At 41.6% G+C, this 25,858-nt stretch overlaps 1 protein-coding gene across 4 annotated transcripts in view; it reads right to left on the minus strand.

Moving 5' to 3' along the window:
• The window catches only part of LOC129836135 (regulator of microtubule dynamics protein 2-like), a 61,073-nt gene that overhangs the window by 18,886 nt on the left and 16,329 nt on the right, over positions 1-25,858 (minus strand). For all 4 annotated transcript variants that reach the window (XM_055901959.1, XM_055901960.1, XM_055901961.1 and 1 more), the window contains exons 3-5: positions 19,459-19,648; positions 18,270-18,372; positions 13,313-13,373 (exon numbers count right to left, since the gene is read on the minus strand). In XM_055901959.1, coding sequence (XP_055757934.1) covers positions 13,313-13,373; positions 18,270-18,372; positions 19,459-19,648 — 354 coding nt within the window. The remainder of the gene's footprint in view (positions 1-13,312; positions 13,374-18,269; positions 18,373-19,458; positions 19,649-25,858) is intronic.

A 25,858-nucleotide genomic window follows, 5' to 3' on the forward strand; every position in this document is an offset into this window, starting at 1 on the left:
TTCTCTTATAATTCACTGTATCACAATTCCAGTGGGTCAGAAGTTACACTAAGTTGACTGTGCTTTTAAACAGCTTGGAAAATTCCAGAAAATTATGTCATGGCTTTAGAAGCTTCTGATAGGCTAATTGACATCATTTGAGTCAATTGGAGGTGTACCTGTGGATGTATTTAAAGGGCTACCTTCAAACTCAGTGCCTCTTTGCTTGACATCATGGGAAAATCAAAAGAAATCAGCCAAGACCTCAGAAAAAAAATTGTAGACCTCCACAAGTCTGGTTCATCCTTTGGAGCAATTTCCAAACGCCTGAAGGTACCACGTTCATCTGTACAAACAATAGTACGCAAGTATAAACACCATGGGACCACACAGCAGTCATACCGCTCAGGAAGGAGATGCATTCTGTCTCCTAGAGATGAATGTACTTTGGTGGAAAAAGTGCAAATCAATCCCAGAACAACAGCAAAGGACCCTGGAAAGTTGCTGGAGGAAACAGGTACAAAAGTATGACCCGAGTTAAACAATTTAAAGGCAATGCTACCAAATACTAATTGAGTGTATGTGAACTTCTGACCCACTGGGAATGTGATGAAAGAAATAAAAGGTGAAATAAATCATTAATTTCATGCATGTTAACATTAGAAGCCTACTCCCTAAGTTTGCTTTATTCACTGCTTTAGCACATTCTGGCAACCCGGATGCCTTAGCCGTGTCTGAATCCTGGCTTAGGAAAACCACCAAAACCACTGAATTTTCCTTCCCTAACTATAACATTTTTCGCCAAGATAGAACTGCCAAAGGGGCGGCGTTGCAATCTACTGCAGAGATAGCCTATATTGAATTGCTATATTGTAATTACTTCGCCACCATGGCCTATTTATTGCCTTCCCTCTCTTATCCTACCTCATTTGCACATGCCGTTTATAGATTTTTCTACTGTATTATTAATTGTTTGTTTGTTTAATCCATGTGTAACTCTGTGTTGTTGTATGTGTCGAACTGCTTTGCTTTATCTTGGCCAGGTCGCAGTTGCAAATGAGGAGTTGTTCTCAACTAGCCTACCTGGTTAAATAAAGGTGAATAAAATAAAAAAAATCTCTATTATTATTCTGACATTTCACATTCTTAAATTAAAGTGGTGATCCTAACTGACCTAAGACAGGGAATTTTTACTAGGATTAAATGTCAGGAATTGTGAAAAACTGAGTTTAAATGTATTTGGCTAAGGTGTATGTAAACTTCAACTGTATAAACACCGATTATTCGTCTAAAATTCTTCAAGCTGTGTCAAATTGGTTATTGATCATTGCTATACAACCATTTCCAAGTCTTGCCATAGCTTTTCAAGCATATTTAATTAAAAACTGTAACTTGGCCACTCAGGAACATTCACTGTCTACTTGGTAAGCAACTCCAGTGTAGATTTGGCCTTGTGCTTCAGGTTATTGTCCTGCTGACAGGTGAATTCAACTCCCAGAATGACTGAAGCAGGTTTTCCTCTATGACTTTGACTGTGCTTAGCTCCATTCAGTTTATTTTTCATCCTGAAAAACTCCCCATTCTTTAACGATTACAAGCATACCAATACAGGGTTCATACACATTTTGACAGATGACTTTTCAGGACTTTCCCATTACTTTTAACCACATTTTCATGACCAATCATTGGTGGCATCTCTAAGGTATTGGCACTAGTCAATGAGTGTCAAATGATGCAAAGCTTATTTATCGCAGTTTTGGTTAAAATAATAAAGATCTATAAAATAATTGTGGACAGGAATACCTTAACAGATACAACAGGAAAAACTGGAGAGAATATATATATATATATATTTTTTTACATAACAAGTGCTTTCTTTTTGTGGTCTGACAGTCTGAGTTAAAAACATACATGTAAACCTGAAGAAGTTGTTTCACATTTAAACTTAACTTACTATTTACATTTTTGACTGTCCCGGACAGTGCAGGAGATAATTTCACACACACAAACACTGATGACACAGCAGGGGGTAGGTAGGGTTAGGAAAAATCTCATGCTCCTGGAAGACACACACACAAATCCTGAACAATTTGTTTGTTTGACATTGAAACTTAACTTCACATTTCTGACAGTCCAGGAGCTAAAATGAAACACACACACGATGATGACACAGCAGCGGTAGGGTTAGGACAACCCTCATGACCCTGAAAAACACACACACACACACAACTTTCAGTCCGATAAACTGAACACTCACATAGCATAAGTGCTTTTTTCTTCTTGAATGTCCACAAGAGATAAACTGAACACTATTTTGCCAGCTTAGTTTTTCATTGCTACAAGTTTCTCTTTGATCTGTTTTTCAATCTCCAGCAGAGATGCCTTCTCTTTTGCAGTACGTCAGAAACGGAGGGCGATGCAAGTCAGTTTGCTTGTAGCATCTGCCTTCTCTGCATATTCCTCAACTGATTTTTCAAGAGCACTGATATCAGATCCCAACCTGGTCCTTTTCTTCTTCAAGAAAGAAAAGGGCCATCAATGAGACCCTTTCTCTTCAGGTCGATGACTTGTCTCTCCTTCAGTCTTTTCTGCTCATCCAAGCACCCATGGTACCTCAGCCTTGCTCCTGCGGCTGACATCAACAGCTCTTTGGTGATCTGTAGATTACTTTGTCTGTTTACAGAAACGTACTCTCTGTACAGAAAATGTCCACGTCAAAAGAGACATGGTATAAACAGTTCAAACAGACACACAAGCAATTCATGAAAACGACAGCGTACCTGTAACTTGGTTATACCCCCAACGTCTCTGACGTGATCAACAATGAGCCTCAGAGCCAATAGTGTGTTCTCCTTCTGATTCTCTACCACAACCTCCTTATTGATTGAGTCACCTCTCCACACTAGCCTGTCCATAAGACAGGACAAGCAGCATCTGAACAACATCCCACAGCCTGGAGAAGGCATCTTGTGACCCCATGGTCTCCTGCACCAGTGTGTCCACCCGGTTTGTCTTGGGTCAAACTCGCCGAAGCTGGCTTGGAGTGCAGCAGCATCAACAAAACTCTGAAATCTCTCAGAACATCCTCACACACGGGACTCCTCCACATGGTTGGCAGTAACGAGTGTAAGCAGTATTCTCTATCTGTGGTACACACAGCTGGTTGGATATTGCCATCCATCTTGGCTCAAAGCACTGCATGCTTCTCACCATATGGTGGTGCACTGGAGCCTTCTTCATGACCTTCTCCAGCAGTGTGATCACGAGTCTCTTGCAGTCCATCTTGATCTCCAGCACATGCCTCTCTGTAATCTTTCTGGGAGATTTGAGTTGATTGAGGGTTGTTTCTGGTGCAAATCCAGTGTTAAATCATTGAACTGTCCTTGCGCTGACTGCTGTCCTCAAATGGAACTTGGAGGAGCTTCAGTGTTGAGGTGGCTTCTTTCAGGGTGTTTTCCTTCACAACCGTTCCATGAGCTGTGAGCTAATGAATATTGTTCTTTAGTTTAAGCTCGGATAGGAAACTTGGATTCTAGATTACATATTAACATATGTGTACATTAATGGAATGAAACCTAAAACAGTCCAAATAAATCACAATGTGACAATTGTTTGATTAATACTTTATTTTAGTAAACAGCACTAGGAATGATCCTTTCTGTCCCATGTATTTTGAAGACAAAACACAGTAAATACTGTATCAATCGTATCACACACACATACAAAATGTGGTCAACTTATCAATAATTATCCATATTTCTTTACCTTTCATCATTTTTAACATGTCCTCACTCAGGAAGGGCAGTGTGGGTTTGTCCGTTTGGTACATGGTGAGGAAGGGGGTGATTTGTCTGGCTACGCCATTGAAGATGCCCACTTTCACAGGGAAAGCAGCGCAGCTGTCATTCACTAAGTCAAAAGACTTGCACTTTGGATTGGGTAGTTCTCCTTTTCTCACCATCTGCACGTACTGTTTCCCGTGAGGCCAGAGCAGCAGTACGCAGCCTGAAACATGAGAAACAAGATTCTCTGGTCTGATGAAACCAAGATGGAACTCTTTGGCCTGAATGCCAAGCATCACGTCTGGAGGAAACCAGACACTGCTCATCACTTGGCCAATACCATCCCTACGGTGAAGCATGGTGGTGGGAGCATCATGCTGTGGGGATGTTTTTCAGCGGCCGGGACAGGGAGACTTGTCAGGATCGAGGCAAAGATGAACAGAGGAAAGTACAGAGAGATCATTGATGAAAACCTGCTCCAGATTCTCAGCATCTCAGACTGGGGCTAAGGTTCACCTTCCAACAGGACAACGGCCCTAAGCACACAGCCAAGACAACGCAAGAGTGGCTTCGGGACAAGTCTCTGAATGTCCTTGAGTGGCCCAGCCAGTACCCGGACTTGAACCTGATCGAACATCTCCCCTGATTGTTTTCTCAACAACATTGATGCCCTGAATTTAGCAGGCGCTATCGACAGATCTGTTGGAAAAAGTTGTGATGGGCTACTTTATGTACACACCACGGTCAGTGTGAACCAGAGTGACTTGACAGAACACTGGCTAAACAATATGTAGCTACAAACAAAATGGTGTTAAATGGTTTCAGTCTGCCGTAAAGGGTTCATCCATGTATTACGACGGGTAAGTGTCGAGCTACATTTTCAGATAAAACTTTCCAAATTTTGTCAAAGTCATTTTTATGGCAAGCTAAAGCGAACTGTTATCTATCAAACTTTAGCTTGATGGCTCGCTAGCTAACATTACATTTATGATCTGTGGAGTAATATTATTCAAATCAGAATCCATTTGCATTGCTAGTTATAGTCTAATGTTAGCTAGCTAACATTGGACCTAGTTTGCTAGCTTTAGCTCCCTGCAGATTTATACTACAGCTATGACAATATTTGTATTGGTAGTAGTATCAGTTCGGATTATGCCGATTCCTTGTTTAGCTAGCAACATGTCTAAATAAAAAACTAAATTTTGGCCGGATTATTACATGACCCAATAAATTAGCCAGGTGTGTCTGGTGGTGACTACGGCCATCTATCGTATTTCATGAACATGTGTACATATCTGGACAATAGTGACCCATCCACTTAGCTAAATGTGGCTGGGGGAGGTGGTTATATCATTTCCTTCACATGACCCCATCAAATTAGACAAGTGTGTCGGGTAAGCGTCATCTAATAATGATACAAATATTTTATCTGGACACTTTGTTTTTTATATTGCTCCTATGCAAGTAACCACTTTACTGTATCACTTACACCTTCTGTATCCTGTGCATGTGACAAATAAACGTATATTATATTTGATATAGCGTGTGAATCCTTAAAGAGATGGGTGGGGCTAAGGCTTAAGAGGATGTGAACGATGCTGAATGGGTGTAGACAAAGAGCTCTCCAGTAGGTCCACCAGAACACTCAAGGGATATTTTCTCAAAAGTGGGGTTACAAGTTTATAAACTTTCAAAGCAGAATTACTTCCCCATTATTCCTTAACTGCATTGTATGATATACACATTTTCTTATCTCGGAGTCTCTACTTTCATCCAATGTAAAAAAATAAAAACATTTCAAATTTTGCTACATAATACCGAATCGACAATGTCGGTCACATAGTTGGGCGGTTACGATTGGGTTATTAACGATTGTGGGCGGGTGAACAAACAGCTGACCCGTGCACCACTAGAAGATGCATAACTATTAGGGCTGGGAATTGCCAGGCACCTCACGATACAATATAATCACAATATTTAGGGTGCTGATATAAGATGTTCTATGTTTTCAGGATATAGAGCAGAAACTGGTGCAAAAGGAACATGAACCATCAGAGACTAAAAATTATGTTATAAAATATTGGCTTCTACAGTGCAACAGGAACATATTCAGACCCCTTCACTTTTTCCACATTTTGTTACTTTAGTTTTTTCCCCATCAATCTACACACAATACCCCATAACAAAGCAAAAACAGGTTTCTAGACATTTTTGAAAATGTATTTAAAGAAAATAATGAAATATCACATTTACTTAAGTATTCAGACCCTTTATCACATTCTTCTCTGCAGATCCTCTCAGTCTCTGTCAGAATGGATGGGGAGCGGCGCTGGACAGCTATTTTCCGGTCTCTCCAGCCTCTGGCTGGGACACAAGGAGATTCAGAGACTTGTCCCGAAGCCACTCCTGCGTTATCTTGGCTGTGTGCTTAGGATAGTGGTCCTGTTGGAAGGTGAACCTTCGCCCCAGTCTGAGATGCTGAGCACTCTGGAGCAGGTTTATCAAGGATCGCTGTACTTTGCTCCGTTCATCTATCCCTCGATCCTGACTAGTCTCCCAGTCCCTGAAAAACATCCCCAAGGCTGCCACCACCATGCTTCACCGTAGGGATGGTGGTGGCCTAGTGATGAGCAGTGTCTGGTTTCTTCCGCATGTGACGCTTGGCATTCAGGCCAAAGAGTTCAATCTTGGTTTCATCAGACCAGAGAATCTTGTTTCTCATGGTCAGAGTCCTTTAGGTGCCTTTTGGCAAACTCCAAGTGGTCTGTCATGTGCCTTTTACTGAGGAGTGTACATACTTCCCTCTGGCCACTCTACCATAAAGGCTTGATTGGTGGAGTGCAGCAGAGATGGTTGTCCATCAGATTCTTGGTCACCTCCCTGACGAAGGCCCTTTTCCCCCTGACCGAGCGGCCATCTCTAGGATGAGTCTTGGTAGTTCCAAACTTCTTCCATTTAGGAATTATGGAGGCCACTGTGTTTTTTGGGACCCTCAATGCTGCAGAAATGTTTTGGTACCCTTCCCTAGATCTGTGCCTCGACACAATCCTGTCTCGGAGGTCTACGGACAATTCCATTACCTGATGGCTTGGTTTTTGCTCTGACATGCACTGTCAACTGTGGAACCTTATATCGACAGGTGTGCGCCTTTCCAAATCATGTCCAATCAATTGAATTTACCACAGAGGACTCAAATCAAGTTGATCAATGGAAACAGAATGAACCGAAGCTCAATTTGAGTCTCATAGCAAAGGGTCGGAATACTTATGTAAATAAAAAGGTATTTATTTTTTTACACATTTGCAAAAATATCTAAAAACATGTTTTTGCTTTGTCATTATGGGGTAGTGTGTAGATTGAGGGAAACAAATGATTTAACTTCTTATGGCTGTAGGGGCAGTATTGAGTAGCTTGGATGGTGCACAGAGGTGCCCATTGTAAACTGCCTGCTCCTCAGTCCCAGTTGCTAATATATGCATATTATTATTCGTATTGGATAGAAAACACTCTGAAGTTTTAAAAACTGTTTGAATTGTTGTGGCAGATTTTCAACCAAGCTCTCATTGAAATTACAGCGAGATATTGATGCGTTTTCACTTCCTACGGCTTCCACTAGATGTCAACAGTCAATAGAACTTTGTCTGATGACTCTAATGTGAAGGGGGGCCGAAGGAGACAGGAATTACTAATCACTGCCATGAGGTGACCACGCACTGAACACGTGCCTTCACATGAGGAGGACCTCTGTTCCACCGCTCTTCTGAAGTCAATCTAATTCTCCGGTTGGAACGTTATTCAAGATGTATGTTAATACATTTTGGAAAATAAGGCTGTAACGTAACAAATTGTGGAAAAAGGGAAGGAGTATGAATACTTTCCGAATGTACTGTATGCTATCTTGAGATAAACACATCACTATATTATTATCGTGGCAAAACATGTCAGCTGTATCAGAATTGGCCTTCATTTGCAAGATGTCATTTTTAAGTCTTTATTAAATGCTACACAGAGTGCACCAGTTTCACTAGCATGGGGTTAACTCAACATAAATTAGATCATCATCAAGATTAGCTCATACAAAAATCAGACAATCTCCTGCCATGGCCTGGTGTGCTTTGGCAGCATAACGAAGACACGCACGCGCGCACACAATCTTAAATCAATCTGTCTGGGGAATATTTTCCTGACTCTGGAGTGATGATTGGCCTTGTCCTACTTTAACTGGCAGGGATTGCAATGCACTCTAAACCCAGATGCTTGTAAGGACAAGATTCCGGACACACGTTTCAGCGCAAAAAGGCCTGTCACTATTCTAGGGACCGCAGGACAACTCTGTCACTCATCCAAAACCATAGGCTTCTGAACTTCTGTCCTGAGGCTACTCAAGCTGCATGTTTTCATTCTGTCTCAGGGCCTGTATTAACATAGGCCTTTCCCCTCACAGCCCGTCAGAGCTCAGTTTCTCCGCTTCCCAGCGCAGTATGGTTTTTGACTGACAGACGTTATAAACTTGAGCACCGCACACGACAAGATGCCCCTATCCCTCCCACTAATTGGGCTACTTTTGCACATTTGTTGTTGACAAGAGAGGGAAATGCTGTAAATTGAGGGGAGTCGACGGGTTCTGAAAGATGAGATGTTGAGGATTATAATAAATACCGCTTTGACGTCATACAGGCAAAACCCCACACCCTTGAGTCCAAATGTGCAGTAGTATCTAACAATTCACAACAACACACATCTAAAAGTAAAAGAACTGAATTAGGAAATATATAAATATTAGGACGAGCAATGTCAGAGTGGCATTTACTAAAATACAGTATATACATATGAAATTAGTAAAGCAGTATGTAAGCGTGATTAAAGTGACCAGTGATTTCATGTCTATGTACAGAGGGCAGCAGCCTCTAAGGTGCAGGGTTGAGTAACCGGGTGGTAGCCGTCTAGTGATGGCTGTTTAAAAGTCTGATGGCTTTGAGATAGCTGTTTTTCAGACTGGCTGCATCACCGCTTGGTATGGCAACTGCATGGCGCTACAGAGGGTAATGCGCAGTGGTGTAAAGTACTTAAGTAAAAATACTTTAAAGTACTACTTAAGTCGTTTTTTTGGTATCTGTAGTTCACTATTTTTGGCTACTTTACCTTTTGTTTTACTACATTCCTAAAGAAAATTATGTACTTTTTACTACATACATATTCCCTGACACCCAAAAGTACTCGTTACATTTTGAATGCTTAGCAACACAGGAAAATGGTCCAATTCACACACTTATAAAGAGAACATCCCTGGTCATCCCTACTTCCTTGATCTGGCAGATTCACTAAATACAAATGCGTTGTTTGTAAATATGTCTGAGTGTTGGAGTGTGCCCCAGCTATCTGTAAATTAAAAAAACAAGAAAATCGTGCCGTCTGGTTTGCTTAATATAAGAAATATGAAATTATTTATACTTAAGGTCATTTTATCAATTACATTTACTTTTGATACTTAAGTATATTTAAAAACCAAATACTTAGTAGTATTTTACTGGGTGATTCACTTTTACTTGAGTCATTTTCTATTAACGTATCTTTACTTTTACTCAAGTATGATAATTGGGTACTTCTTCAAATCAAAGTGTATTTGTCATGTGCGCTGAATACAACAGGTGTAGACGTTACAGTGAAATGCTTACTTACAGGCTCTAACCAATAGTGCAAAAAATGTATTAGGTGAACAATAGGTAGGTAACGAAATAAAACAACAGTAAAAAGACAGGCTATATACAGTAGCGAGGCTATAAAAGTAGCGAGGCTACATACAGACTACATACAGGTTAGTCAGGCTGATTGAGGTAGTATGTACATGTAGATATGGTTAAAGTGACTATGCATATATGATGAACAGAGAGTAGCAGTAGCGTAAAAGAGGGGTTGGCGGGTGGTGGGTGGGACACAATGCAGATAGCCCGGTTAGCCAATGTGCGGGAGCACTGGTTGGTCGGTCCTATTGAAGTAGTATGTACATGAATGTATAGTTAAAGTGACTATGCATATAAGATAAACAGAGAGTAGCAGTAGCGTATAAAGAGGGGTTGGGGGGGGGCACACAATGCAAATAGTCTGGGAAGCCATTTAATCAGGAGTCTTATGGCTTGGGAGTAAAAACTGTTGAGAAGCCTTTTTGTCCTAGACTTGGCACTCCGGTACCGCTTTACATGCGGTAGTAGAGAGAACAGTCTATGACTGGGGTGGCTGGTGCCTTTGACAATTTTTAGGGCCTTCCTCTGACACCGCCTGGTGTAGAGGTCCTGGATGGCAGGCAGCTTAGCCCCAGTGATGTACTGGGCCGTATGCACTACCCTCTGTAGTGCCTTGCAATCAGAGGCCGAGCAATTGCCATACCAGGCTGTGATGCAACCGGTCAGGATGCTCTCGATGTTGCAGCTGTAGAACCTTTTGAAGATCTCAGGACCCATCCCTAATCTTTTTAGTTTCCTGAGGGGGAATAGGCTTTGTCGTGCCCTCTTCACGACTGTCTTGGTGTGTTTGGACCATTCTAGTTTGTTGTTGATGTGGACACTAAGGAACTTGAAGCTCTCAACCTGCTCCACTACAGCCCCGTCGATGAGAATGGGGGCGTGCTCGGTCCTCCTTTTCCTGTAGTCCACAATCATCTCCTTAGTCTCTGTTACATTGAGGGATAGGTTGTTATCTTCCTGTTGTCTTCCACCACTGGATACTGTGTATGGCCTAGTACATCACTGGGGGGCATTTCCTGTAGTCAACCACCCACTCCACGGTTTTGACTGTGTTGAGTATTTTTCGGTTTTGACTGTGTTTTGACTGTGTTGAGTATTTTTCAATTAAAAAATGTGCATGCAAACGAGTTCTCTCTCGTTGAATGACAACAAAGACTTTAATGAAGAATCCCTACTTTTGGCCAATCACCGACGAAGGGGCGTAGACTTCGGCTCCGAACTTCAGCTTGCCTCCAGAAAAAAATGTAGTGTGCCCGAACATCACCGAAGTCCAAAACAAACAAAGACATCAAAACGTTGTCATAATATATGCACGAACTCTACCAAACTGTTTCAGCTGGGAAGAAAGCATACACCTTTAGTCTACACCTGTTGTTTACGGAGCATGTGACAAACAACATTTTATTTGGATAAAGTTCCAGGGACACACAGTTGTTCATGGGAGAAGGAGACACACACAAACACTTAGGTTACTTCACGGACCATGCTTCAAATAGATCGTAAACACTAGCCTCTGTTCACCATCTCAATGTCCTTGTGCTTGCACATGGCTGCAAGTGTGGGTGTGTGCACAGTACACACCACACAGCCAATGTGGTCATGGATGGGTGTTGGAGGAAGTGAGGGGCTGGCAGTCTGTTTTATTTATTTAACCAGGAAGGGCTCGTTGAGATTTAAAATCTCTTTTTCAAGAGCGTCCTGGCCAAGATAGGCAGCACCAAGTCATTACAAAAATTACAGACAGACAACATGAAAAACTACAAGTAATCTAGTAAAAACCATTGAATTCACAAGAGTATAACAAAATCAAAAACATTGACAGGTCAGGGAATCAGCCTCAAAATTCTTCTTCAGTGGACCAGTCTGGATAAGTTCTTCCAGTTTAAAAGTACTTTGTGTTCCAAGACGATGGGGCAGAGTACATAAAAGCCCTTTCACCAAATTCAGTTCGGACATTTGGAACAGTTAGCAGGACAAAGTCCAGTGAACGAAGAGAGTACCCACCACATTTCTGAACAATAAAAATGGCCAAATAAAAAGGTAGTAAACCCAAAATGGCTTTGTAAATAAAAGTATACCAGTGACTGAGCCTACGAGTGACTAGAGAAGGCCAGCCAACCCTGGTATACAAAGTGCAGTGGTGCGTAAGGGTTTTGCAGTTTAAAATAAATCTCAAAGTGCCATGGTAAAGAGTGTCAATTGATCTCAAACACTGAGCGGAAGCATTCATATATAAAATATCCCCATTGTCTAGTAAAGGCATAAATGTAGCTGATACTAGCCTCCTTCTGGCTTCAAAAGAAAAACAGGCCTTATTCCTAAAATAAAATCCCAATTTCAGCTTAATTTTTTTTGTAAGTTGTTGAATATGCAATTTAAAAGAGAGGCCGTCATCAATTAAAATTCCAAGATATTTATATGAGGTTACAACCTCAATCTCCTTGCCCTGACAGGTAGTAATAGGTGAAAGGTTCAGAGGTCTATTTCTTGCAAAACACAATTAGTTTAGTTTTGTCAGTATTGAGGATAAGCTTCAATTGACACAAGGTATATTGAACAGTATAAAAAGCAGTTTGCAAGTTCTGGAAAGCTTTTGTAAGAGACGAGGCACAACAGTAAATAAAAGTATCATCAGCATAAAAATGAAGTTGTGCATTTTGGACATTTTTGTCTAAATCATTTATATAAATAGTGAATAAGAGAGGACCAAGTACAGAGCCTTGGGGCACACCATTAAAGACAGACAATTTAACAAACATAACCCCTCAAATTGAGTGCACTGAGTTCTATCAGACAGATAGTTAGCAAACCATGCAACTGCATGCGCCGAAAGACCTACACTCAACAATCTCTGCCTTAGTATAGCATGATCAACTGTATCAAAAGCCTTAGAGAGATCAATAAAAAGTAAGACACAGTGCTGTTTTTTGTCAAGGGCTTCAGTGATATCATTTAAAACCTTCATGGCTGCTGTAATTGTGCTATGCTTCTTCATGAAGCCCGAAAATAGAGTTAGTAAATAAAAACTATTTTAGCTGTTCACTTACAAGGGTTTCAAGTATGTTCACCAGGGGTGACAGCTTTGAGATTGGCCTATAATTATTTAAAAGAGTTGGATCTCCCCCTTTTAAAAGTGGTAGGACAAATGCTGATTTCCAGATATTTGGAATTTCATTATATTCCAGGGTTAGATTGAACAGATATGTAAGTGGTACAGCTATGAAATCAGCTGCCAGATTTAAAAAGAAGGGATCCAAAAGATCAGGACCTGCAGGCTTTCTTTGATCTAAGGATTTCAGGGCTTTATGTACCGCCTGCACTGAGAATGGCAAAAAGCTAAAAGTTTGACCAGCTCTCACTGGTTCATCCACACAGGGTTGTACAGAGACAGAGGACACTGGTTCATCCACACAGGGTTGTACAGAGACAGAGGACACTGAATCAAACAGCCTACCAGATGATACAAAGTGCTCATTGAAACAATTCAGCATTTCAGTTTTGTCATATATAGCAACAGAGTCCTTCAAAACACATGACGGAAATTCATTTACATTACTGTTACCAGACAGACTTAATAGCCTTCCAAAACAACACTGAGGCAACAACAACGCATGAAGTCAGTGGAGCGGACATCCAAGGAGAGGTAACAATGTTCACTCTTTGGCATTTAAGTGGCAAGACGGACATGGCACCTAGCCATAAATGACATAACCGAATGGCTACAAGCGAATTGAGTTGCCCAACTAGGACTGGAACATAGGTTTAAGAGGATGTATGTGTAACGTATGGCTATTAGCAAAAAAGACTCACCACTGATGACTTTCGGCACACATAGGGTTCATCTTCACGGCTTCCTCTCCAACTTTCTTCCCTGAGGGGAGAAAAGAGGGAGGACATGAACAGAGCTACTGCACTGAAACGCGAACTCAGCATACAAAATACTGGCAGCACGTTTGTGCACGTCATACAGTATACACAAACATATAGGAATGTACCTACATTTAGTAGATGAGGAGATTCAACAGAACCACACAAGATGACATGGACATCATTCAATGACGCGCATCACACGAAAACAAAAAGACGCCATACAAAACGAGAGAAGAGACTGGGCATGAGATGATGAACAAATTAAAATCAACAGTGACATGAAAGATAATCCAGAACGACAGCAGGGCCATAAACGTGATGTCTTTGTTGCTTTAAAATAGCCAACACTGCATCATCGCCCTGTTTTCTTCTGTGTTTCCAAACCACTTGACAATGGTGCCTTTTGCGGAAAGCACCTGGCCAGCCTTGCTTCGAGGCCCATTAATGAGGAAGGATTACTGTATGAAGAAACAGGTCAAGCCAGTCTGTGCTGTTCAGCACAATCACACAACAGTCTCTGTTGAGAAAAAAGAAAGACTCTAGTCTAGATGGTAAATGGTATAGTGCTGCACGTAATATGCCGAGGCTCATGGCCAACATATTGTTACAGTTACACGAGACATGCAAAGAGTGTTGTGAGTTATCTGCTTACAAGCACTGCAGGGGATGGAGTATTTGAAAAAGGCAGGGAGAAAATAAAAACATGCAAGCTGAATGTAGCGATTTGAGTGAACACCTACATAACTGTTCAAAAGTTTGGGGTCACTTAGAAATGTTCTTGTTTTTGAAAGTAAAGCAAATTTTTTTGTCCAGTAAAATATCATCAAATTGATCAGAAATACAGTGTAGACATTGTTAATGTTGTAAATGACTATTGTAGCTGGAAACGGTTGACTTTTAATGGAATATCTAAATAGGCGTACAGAGGCCCATTATCAGCAACCATCACTCCTGTGTTCCAATGGCACGTTGTTAGCAAATCCAAGTTTATCATTTTAAAAGGCTGATTGATCATTAGAAAACACTTTTGCAATTATGTTAGCACAGCTGAAAACTGTTGTGCTCATTGAAGAAGCAATACAACTGGCCTTCTTTAGACTAGTTGAGTATCTGGAGCATCAGCGTTTGTGGGTTCGATTACAGGCTCAAAATGGCCAGAAACAAAGAACTTTCTTCTGAAACTCATCAGTATATTCTTGTTCTGAGAAATGAAGGCTATTCCATGCGAGAAATGGCCAAGAAACTGAAGATCTCGTACAACGCTGTGTACTACTCCCTTCACAGAACAGCACAAACTGGCTTTAACCAGAATAGAAAGAGTGGGAGACCCCGGTGCACAACTGAGCAAGAGGACCAGTACATTAGAGTGTCTAGTTTGAGAAGAGGCGACTCCGGGATTCTGGCCTTCTAGGCAAAGTTGCAAAGAAAAAGCCATATCTCAGACTGGTCAATAAAAAGAAAAGATTAAGATGGGCAAAAGAACACAGACACTGGACAGAAGAACTCTGCCTAGAAGGCCAGCATCCCGGAGTCGCCTCTTCACTGTTGAAGTTGAGACTGGTGTTTTGCGGGTACTAGATAATGAAGCTACCCGTTGAGGACTTGAGGCAATAGGCTATGCAATTGCGTGAGAAAACAGTGATTGGGCTCTATTAAAAAGAGGATCCCATCAACGTTAATAGGCTTACTATATTTATTTCTCAACTTTCCTAATATTAAGCACATTGCTTCTCTTTACAACAGGAGTATTAGCCTACCTGGTTGGCAGGAAAATGAACCACAGGGAATATTAGCCTATCACAGTGAATGATATATCATCCCCAGCTTGTGTGTAGTAAGGCAAGAAATGCACTCTTTTTTAACGATTTAAAAAAATCATAGTTGCACACCTCATGTAGCCTAGCCCATAGACCTATATGTTTTGATACGGTTTGTATCACAAATAAAGTTGCCAAATCATTTTAAGAAGTTAAGCACATTAATCCGCTTTACAACGGGGGTAGAGCCTAAATGGTATACATACGCAGCACGTGAGTTTCAAGCTTGGGGAAGATAATTTCCACTGTAAAAAATGTACTTTTAAAATAAAAGCATTACATGCATAAATGCGGTCACTTTTGAGAATGGTGTTTTCCCGCTAATGGAACATTTGCGCTTATAGCCTACTGCCATGTGCGCATTGCTGCGCTTATGTGAAGAAATAGCCTAATAGTTATCAACATTTAAAGCTAAACATTCTGATCCGTTGAGTCAGCCTCATTGCTTTAAAAAGTTTTGGGATGCTAGTGGTTGTATTACTTTGGGATCTATCCCATCCCACAACTGTCCCAGACTATGTTTGTAATATTTCTTTCTCGCACAGAATAGGTCAACTTTTGTACTATGGGGGATAGTAGATTGACATAGACTAGTGCTTTTGCTGTTCGTTAGACCTACTCATCTTGTTGGCTGACGAAAAATAAATGTGGACAGTTCTTCCAATATCTTTAATATGCGCAAATTGGATACAGAAGCGTGCAGTTGTGTTCCGGATGTGTCGGTCTTCACTTGTAGCCTGTGAGAAAGACCCGATCACATGACAGAGAGCCATTTGAGTGAGAGGTGATTTGGAGCATGCAGCCGGGAGAAGGGAATTATAATTATTATATTCAGCCCAAGGGCACAGCGGCCACAAAAGACATGGATGTTTTTAGGGGGAATTATCAAGTGCTTGTCAAATTGTGAATGAGAGACAGATGAAGTGTGTACAGCCTTCGCAAAAAAAAAGTAGAGCTCATGACTTGACTTTTTTCAAATCCTCATTAGAGTTGCATCATGCAGCCTTAGGATGTATTTAACAAATCTAAACATATAGCCCAATGTTTGTTTCACAACTAAAGTTACAGAAATAACTCTAAATTAAGCATATAAGATTGCCTGTTTTTGTTAACCGCTCAACACAGAAAAGACGCATGTGCGCACTCCCTCAAATCGTTTGGAGAAAATATTTATATTTTATTCAGCTAATGTTCAATTGTATTCTTCATACTATAAAATTATGCCATGGAATTCTAAGCAAATCTTGTCTGCTAAATTAACTAGTGTAGCTCACAGCCATATGGTATAGCCAGATCAGGGCCTAACATAAGAACAACTGAGTATACTATTCTGTTCTTCTGAAATAGACTACATTTTCTTCATATCATGTTTCTTTAGACCTGACCAAAATAAATAATAGATTTATTGTGATCTCGAAGGCTATATTACATGGATTTATTAGACTTTTTGTTCCAAAGGTCTGCATCAGTGGCTTGTAGGCTATGCGTGGAAGCCAGGAGATACTAAATGTGTATGTTAATTAACGGTCAATTATCGTGAGACCGGCAATTATTGCAACAGGCAGACCCAAACCAGACGGTGATAGAAGAGGCGAGGATGGACTCAATGATGGTGTAGAATCTAACCAGAATTGTCAGAGAGATTTAGTTTCCTCAGCTGGCACAGATGGTACACATCCTCTGTTGAGCCTTCTTGGTCACCACTGATGTTGTCCTCCCCCTTGAGGTTGTGAGAGATGATTGTCCCCAGGGAATTTGAAGGACTTGGCCGTGTTGACGGCTGAGCCATCAATCTCGACGGAGAAAGATGGTGGGGGGAATTTCCTGTAGTCAACCACCATCTCCATGGTTTTGACTGTGTTGAGTTCCAGGTTGTTGTGATTGCACCAGGCGGTCACCCTCTCCATGGTACTTGGATTTTTGTCGTCAGAAATGAGTCCAACCAGGTTGGTGTCATCAGCAAACTTGAGTAGTTTGACGGATGTGTCGTTGGAGGAGCAGTCATTCGTGTAGAGTTAGAAGAGGAAGGGAGAGAGCATGCAACCCTGTGGCGCCCCCGTGTTGAGAGATGTTTTCCCATCTTAACGTGCTGTGTCCTGTTGGTCAGAAGTCGGTGATCCACCGGCAGATGGAGTCAGATACATTCAGCTATGTGAGTTCATGCTGTAGCAAGTCCGGAATGATGTGTTGAAGGCTGAGTTAAAGTCCACAAACAATATCCTCGGGTTGTTGAGGTGTTGAAGGATAGTGAAGGCCCATGTTGAAGCCATCATCCACAGACCAATTGGCTCTGTAGGCGAACTGTATGTGGTCAAGGAGGGCGTCGGTGGTGGTTTTGAGATGGGACATAACCAGGTGTTCCAAGTTTTTCATGATGACGAGGTGGGCGCTAAAGGTCTATAGTCATGCAGGCCGGTCGTCTTTTGTTTCTTCTTGCCAACAGCATTACGTCATTCTAGACATGTGAAGAGTGTGAAAAGTTAACTGTTATATGTAGTGTTGTTTTGGCCAAATGGACCAACGTGCTAGATTGCAAGTCCATGTACAACCGTGTCTTACTGACAACTTAATGTGGAGCAATAGATGGCTCATTGTGCATTATCGCTAATGCACATATAGCTGTAAGTAGAGCACTTCATCATAAGCCCACAGATGACAGAAGACCGCTGTGCTCACTAACTTCGCCAAAGCTCACCACAGATCCTGCCAGTTATCTTTGTGGCCAGATTTTAAATTGGCTTACTGAGGTCATATTATCAATACTAGAGGTTCACGCCAACTGGTTGGTTTTCCAGGTGTCATTCAGTTGCTGATTTACACCAGGACTACCTCCAGGCTACTCCGAGACGTGGACACTGCCAACAAGTGGGTGGCCTGCAGAACCAGTTGTGCAAATGAACATGCATGTCTCCAATACCAGGAACTGTTATGGTTGCATATTTCCAGACACTCTGAAAAACCTGGGAATTTGGGGAAATAGAAACCTTGGCATTTTGGGAAATTTGGGGAATTGTATAACCCTAATCTTTGGTACATGCTGTGAATACTGGAGATCAAGGGGTCAGTATGTGGTTTATTACCCGTCTCTGCATGGGTCTTCTTCTGCTCTAGGTTGGTAGTGATGTCGTGGACATCCACATAGGCCCGAACTAGTCGCCATAAGAAAGTAGTGTTCTGTCCAAACTGTGAAGAAAAGAGGAGTGTCTGTGTCATTAAACTTCACATATTGACTTTAATTTGGAGGCAGGCTTCACCGTGGAACTTCACTGTTCATACTTGGATTCAAATAGTATTTGTTTTGCTCTTTTGGAAAAATATAGATTTCGTCTATGCAAAATTCCATCTAATTATTGTCAGCATTGAGCAAATTTCAGGTCTTCTGAGCGGAAAGTTGAACGTTGTGAGAATTTTGTGCAACTTCCAGCATGTGCTTACTGTGAACACTGAGGCTGTAACCCTTTAAGTTACAGAGACATGAAAAAAATTATGAAGGGCTTGATGTTAACCTTTTGACAAGTAGGAGATATTTTTTTCTTGGTCTCAAACAACATGGGCCAAATAGGTGACTGGATATTGCATTGTATTATGTTGTATGATGCAACTACTTTACAAAATAAAAGTCATTATTATTACCATACAGAAAATCAAAGAAAAATGTAGGCTACCCTCTGCCTATTGACTTCTTTGCATATTCAAGCCTGTCTCAAATTACAACACAGGCCCTTTAATACATATAAAAGCTATTTACCTGACTTGCTTTTCAAAGACAGCTAGAAATGTACAAGTTGTGTGCTCTTGTAGGAAGCAGTCACTCCCCCATTGCTGACCAATAATTAGCTATAGCCTAACTGGGCAAATAACTCGCTAACTAGCAAAGAATATTAACGAATGTGCATGTGGCTCTGCACTTTGACCTGAGAAGCGCATCTACTCGCAACCTCGGGTGATGGAAAGACGGCTCGTTGGCTACTTGTTAGTAGAATTCTACTCTGTTGCCTTCAGCAAAGTCCCCGACTCAATCTTGCAAAGATTCGTTTTGGTTGATGCATTTAAAAAGGGGGATGATATTATGTTGATTCACAAGTCTCACAGGGAAACGTTGATCTAAGTATAGTGTAAAATAACGGGGCAAACTAATCAGTAACGTTTCAATATTGTGCATTTCTGGCTGCGTGGACTGGCATTTCTTCTGTGCAGCAGTCTTGGACATTGCTTCTAGGCCTAGGACATCTAAACTAAAGCCTAGGACTGTTGGTTGAAGTGGCCCACCTCTGTCCTCTTATCCAGCATGGTGCGGAGGCACTCCCTCTTGTCTCCATCCGTGCCGTTGTGTAGAGCGTCCACCCTCTCCAGGAGGGCTGAGAACTCGTCCAGAGGCTCGATCACTGTCACTTCCTCCTGACTCTCATCAGCCTCACTCTTCTCTTCTTCCTCAGAGTCTGTCAGAGCCGTAATGTACCTGGAACACATGACGAAGCATTCATTAGGGCCACAGCCTAAATTCTCAGTTTCCTTGGCATGTGTTGTCATAGTTACGTGGGAGGAAGATGAACTGAAAGTGTGGGCGGTTTAAACTTAAAATCCCTTGTGTGGTTGCTTCAATTCAACTCCTAGCAGACCACTTGGTCTGAGTGGGAACCAGTGATCCTATGCAATGACTGGGTTACCATATAAAATGTAGCCTGTAGGCTACGCCTTAGTGTGCCAAGACAGTACAAACTGTACTGGCATCAGGCTATACATATATAGTGAAGAGGGGTGGGAGTATCTTCAGAATGGGATCCCTCTGATAATGACTCAGAGTGTGAGTCTTAGTTAACAAGTGCCTTTAATTACCCCCTCTCTGCCAGATGCTGTCAATAACAGATGAACCTTCCCTGTTGGTTTACACGCAAACAGCAACACGTTTGATTACACAAGTGGGTTACTTTAATTGTGTATAAACGCTGCCTAGCAGTTAAGAAGTCTTGACACAGATACGTGAAGGGTTTCCGGTACCGAACACAGAGACTTGTTTGTCTCTGTCATGGCGTGGCACATAATGTCCCTGCATTAGCCCCGGTTTCCCACTTCCAAAAAAGCCCCCTTTCAATTACTGTAAGTACATACTAACACCCTCAGCTAACACTTGAACAGGGGAGGTGAAATAGGTGTGTATTAATGACATAGGTAGAAATTCAAAGAAATGGAAGAGTGAAAGTGAAAAGGTTTAAACATGAAAGGCCTCCATTAAGTGCTGGCAACAGCTACATCATCGGCGCTTAAGGAAACGTTTGGGTCTTGTGAGCGATGGTTCTGGGCTAGGGGGAGGTGTGTTGGAGCGGGCCGCTGACCGGCACATCGTGGGCCCACAACAGGTGGTGGAAGCCCCATCTTAGATACCTCCCAACTCACAAAACTTAGGTCAGGCCCGAATAGCTGATTAATTAAAGGTGCACTACGCAGAAATCGCTCCGCCATTTCCTGGTTGCTACATTTTTTTAATAGTTTGCGTAATTTCAGATTGTGACAAAACAAGCAAGCATTGTGTAGAGAATCATTGTACCATCTAAACCGCTGTGAACTATATTTTCCTTAACCAAAAATATTGTAATTTCAGCTGTTTGAAGCTGGTGTATAAAAATGAAGTAAAAAACTAAACTTAATAACGGGAAACATAGAAAGTGCACATAGAACATATCTACCGCTTCTTAGAATTGCTTTTAATGAGAAGGACAGAACTAACGCACATTTCTATGCACATTTGGCCAGGTCACCCAAAAAGTTACATACTGCAGCTTTAAGTCTGTGCCAGAGGAGCCAAAAGTACAGTATATGCAGGAAAACAGCAACATTGCTTCTCCGTGGGGCAGGCAGTAAAATCCAATGACGTTGTAACAACATGACTAAGCAATGATGGAATGCTTCGGTCTCTTACTTAGGCTGCCTATAACAACCTTCTCAAACAACGCCTACCCAATGCCTCAGAAAAGTTAAGAAAATCCAACACCTAAAACTTCCGGGATAGTGTGTCACTTGTTGTCTTGAAATAGACAACCAAAGGTCGATGCAATGCAAGAATATCATGGCTATAGGCCTATTTTCCCCCATTTTCCAATCTAATTGGACCACTGAGTAAAAATGGAAACACACCCAGTCATGGAGGTGCTTTATGTTGGGATTATGCTGCTGTCAATCTCTCCTCTGCCATTTGTGTGGCCAACGAGCCCAGCATGTTAGCTCAGACTCCCTCTGCTTGTTGCTTTAATGCCGCTGTTTGCTCGAGACCACAGCTCTTAATCTGTCCACACACACACCTCTCAGCAGAAGAAAGCAAACACACTGCGGCCCTAGCCAAGAACCTAGCCCACTCACTCACACAACACACAGTGAAAAGCCCGGCCGATTGAGTCACAAGACATTCATTCTAAAATGAATTATCTCGTGTTACCAAAATAGAGTAAGACTTGTTAAATACAACATCTAAAAATTCTAACAAAAATGTGGGGGAAACATACGAAGAGGGAATGAATGAATCTGACAAGATAGATAATTGATGATCTTTATCCTAAAAAACAGATTACAACATTTTAATGAATAGACATAGAACCGGTGTACCACAGGGTACAGTTCACTGGCCATTGGCGTTCCTGGGATCTGGAGCTGTGGCCTTGTTTACAAACCCAGATTCCTAATCTCTGCACAGTGACCTCAGAGTAAGCTCCAAACCTGCAAGCTGGTGCTGAACCCATTTACAGAGCATTCGGAAAGTATTCAGACCCCTTGACCTTTTCCAAATTGTTTTACGTTTCAGCCTTAGTCTAAAATGTATTAAATACATGTCTCTCGTCAATCTACACACATTACCCCACAATGACAAAGCAAAAACAGAAATACCTTATTTAGAAAAGTATTCAGACCCTTTGCCATGAGACCCGAAATTGAGCTCAGGTGCATCCTGTTTCCATTGATCATCCTTGACATGCTTCTACAACTTGATTGGTTTCCACCTGGGGTAAAGTCAAATGATTGGACATGATTTGTAAATGGTACACACCAGTCTATACTGTTGTGGTCCCACTGTTGAAAGTGCATGTCAGAGCAAAAACCAAGCCAAGAGGTTGAAGGAATTGTCCGTAGAGATCCAAGACAGGATTGTTTTGAGGCACAGATCTGCGGAAGGGTACAAAAACATGTCTGCAACATTTAAGGTCCCCAAGAACACAGCCTCCATCATTCTTAAATGGAAGAAGTTTGGAACCACCAAGACTCTTCCTAGAGCTGGCTGCCTGGGAAAACTGTGCAATCGGGGGGGAAGGGCCTTGGTAATGGAGGTGATCAAGAACCCGATGGTCACTAACAAAGTTCCAGTGACAGAAGGACAATCATCTCTGCAGCACACCACCAATCAGACCTTTAAGGTAGGCATATGACAGCCCACTTAGAGTTTGCCAAAAAAGGCACCTAAAGGACTCTCAGACCATTGGGAAACAAGATTCTCAGACCGTGATGAAACCAAGATTGAACACTTTGGCCTGAATCCCAAGCGTCTCGTCTGGAGGAAACCTGGCACCATCCCTACGGTGAAGAATGGTGGTGGAAGCATCATGCTGTGGGGATGTTTTTCAGCGGCAGGGACTGGTAGACTAGTCAGGATCGAGGCAAAGATGAAAGGAGCAAAGTACAGAGAGATCCTTGATGAAAGCCTGCTCCAAGACCGCAGACTGGGGCGAAGGTTCACCTTCCAAAAGGACAACGACCTTAAGCACACACCCAAGACAACGCAGGAATTTCTTCGGGACTCTGTATGTCCTTGAGTAAGTCTCTGTATGTGGCCCAGTGGCCCAGCCAGAGCCCGGACTTGAACCCGATCGAACATCTCTGGAGAGACCTGAAAATAGCTGGGCAGCGACGCTCCCCATCCAGACTAGCAGAGCTTGAGGTTCTACAGAGAAGAAGGGGAGAAACTCCCCAAATACAGGTGTGCCAAGCTTGTAGCGTCAATGCCACGAAGACTCGAGGATGTAATCACTGCCAAAGGTGCTTCAACAAAGTACTGAGTAAAGGGTCTGAAACCAAGTAAATGTGATATTTCCGCGTTTGCTTTGTCATTATGAGGTATTCATTTTTGAATAAGGCTGTAACATAACAAAATGTGGAAAAAGTGAAGGGGTCTGAATACTTTACGAATGCAGTTTGACTTTGCAGTGCGACACTGATTTTAAGTTGTTGCAAGAGTGCCAATTGAACATTTTCCCTGGACACGTTAGTTTTTTAGCTCATAATTCACTTTTTTTTTAATCATCATGATTTATTCAAACAGTAAATGTGCAAATGACCAAACTTAAACCAACTTTATGAAGAGGCAACAACAGTACGGGAATCCCCGTCTGTGTGTCAGTGCTCAACACGGGATGTTTGGGAAACCCTTCCGGGTCAGTCGATCATCCCGTCAGTGGCCAGCATGGGCCAGTGAAAAAAATATTGTAATAATGCTATTTTTAATCTAGGCTATATAATAGATTTTTACATTTTTTATATGGATTCCCGAAGCTGTTCATTCATTAGGTTGATTAATTATGATCACATGCGCGTTGCACATTTATAGCCGAAAGATAATATGTTGGGCGGAGAGAGTGCGCAGCTCTCAAACAGCTGGTTGTTCCGTGGAGCGAAGACCGACAGCAGTTGGGGTAGGAAAGCAGTAAGAAATATGTTGCAAGTTATATCTACCAGTAAATGCTAAGGTAAGAATGGGTACGCAAACCAGGTCTGCGGTTGTCTATTGCACTTGTGTAAAACCATGTGCAGATATTATGGGCAAGACAACATTGAATGTTGGCTTCAACTTGTTTTTTTTCCTATAAATTACTGAAACAATTGCTGTGTGCGGTGTGCTACTTTCTGTAGCCGTTAGCGATGCTAATGATGGCATTACCATTTTCAGGTAGATGAAAAGCCAATTCAAAAGGTAACCACAAAGTAGCCTATGCCTACCTGACAGAATCATGATTATTTGCATCAATCCAGTGGACAGTTTGTTCCGAAAACTCCATTAAAAATGCGCTGCAAAAACACAGCTAGACAAACTCAACTGTTTGGCTGGTGCGCACCTGAATTAAAATATTAAGATATTCTAACAACTGGTCCCCTGATGTGGTTTAAAAGCATTGCTATGGACTTGGAACATCCAATTCAGTTCTTTATATTTAAAAAAAAAAGCGTGTTTCGGAGTATGGAAATTAAAATAAAATAAAATATATATATAAAAATCAGTCCTTCACCCATTTGTTTTGTTTTTTGCCATAGTATCGTTTTGGTATTAAGTATATTTTTTCAAATCCTGCCCTCTAGAGGATTTCACAGAAAATGAAACATGGCACTTTGAAATCGGCAATAAATACATTTTGCACTTTATTTTAAGTATATTTTCTTTGCTGTTACAGTATCCAAATCAATGTAAGAAGACAAGGGCATGCTACCTTAAAAGACGGCTAGTCGTTATTAGCTTGGATCTGTATGGAATGCAGGCACATTATGGGACACAGGCCAGGTCATTATCAACTATTTTAGATTTTTTTTTTTTTTTAATTGGTGCGACCAAAATCATGTGCTGGTGCCACCAACTGAAAAAGTTAGTGTATCTAGATCCTTAGGGGAGAGAACCCCAATGCATTGTCTTACATCCATTTGTTTGTATACTGATTGATCCGTTTATACTTCCATTCATTCAGCCCTCTCCTTTCCCTCCCTGCGCTTGTTTACTCAATGGAAAGTGGTGAGAGAGACAGCAACGGGTAGTACTGAGTGATCAGGGCATTCCTGTAACGCCATTCCATGGCCCATGAATCACTGGAGTTGAAACAGAAAAAAAAAAGACAGGATACATTCATGTGTGTGTTTATATACCATCATTATCCGCCCTCCATTTATAGAACAAACATCACAGGGCCTGTGGTCCTATTTCAACACTGTGTTAAAAAAACGAATAAAAAGAAAAAAATTAAAACACACACACGGCCAACTGTACCTTGACTGTGTGCCGTGCCAGTTTGACTTGGGTCTAGTTAGGGGACGAGGGGAAAGGGTAAGGCAACATGCGACCGCTTAAAAACTTCAAGGGGCCAATTGGCCATTTTCAGCACTGGCTCCATAGATTGATATGCACTGTGAATACATAGAACATTCCAGTAATGTTGGCATGCCATCACAGTGGTTGTGGAGCATATTTGCAATGAATGGAGGAAATACATTTGCTCTAACTACTTTGATGAAACAGTGACAGTACTTAACACCTTTAGGGCCACCAATCACCGATCATCTGGGTCCAATGTTTTTAACCACACCGTATGTGTAGAGCACACACTAATTAGTGTAATACAGGCCTAAACATGATGCAAAAGTTGGCCTGCACCTTGATGTAATGCTACTTTACCCTTTGCACCAAATGAATGTATTTGTAAATGCCACGGTCAAAAGTCTTGCCAAGACCAAATATGGGACTGGTTTCAGGAAACTAGGCGTATGTCACTACTTCACAGGTGAGCCACTTGAACAAATGTGTATTTCTTTTTTTTTCAAAATCGTGTTGCTCTCCACTTTCTGGAGGACCGACTTTTGAAATCAGTGGATCGAGATGGTGGAATAAGAGTATGATAGCTAAGGAGATGGAGAAAATTCTGGCCTTTGA

Source organism: Salvelinus fontinalis, chromosome 37, assembly GCF_029448725.1.
Source record: "Salvelinus fontinalis isolate EN_2023a chromosome 37, ASM2944872v1, whole genome shotgun sequence".
In the NCBI taxonomy this organism is placed as follows: Eukaryota; Metazoa; Chordata; class Actinopteri; order Salmoniformes; family Salmonidae; genus Salvelinus; species Salvelinus fontinalis.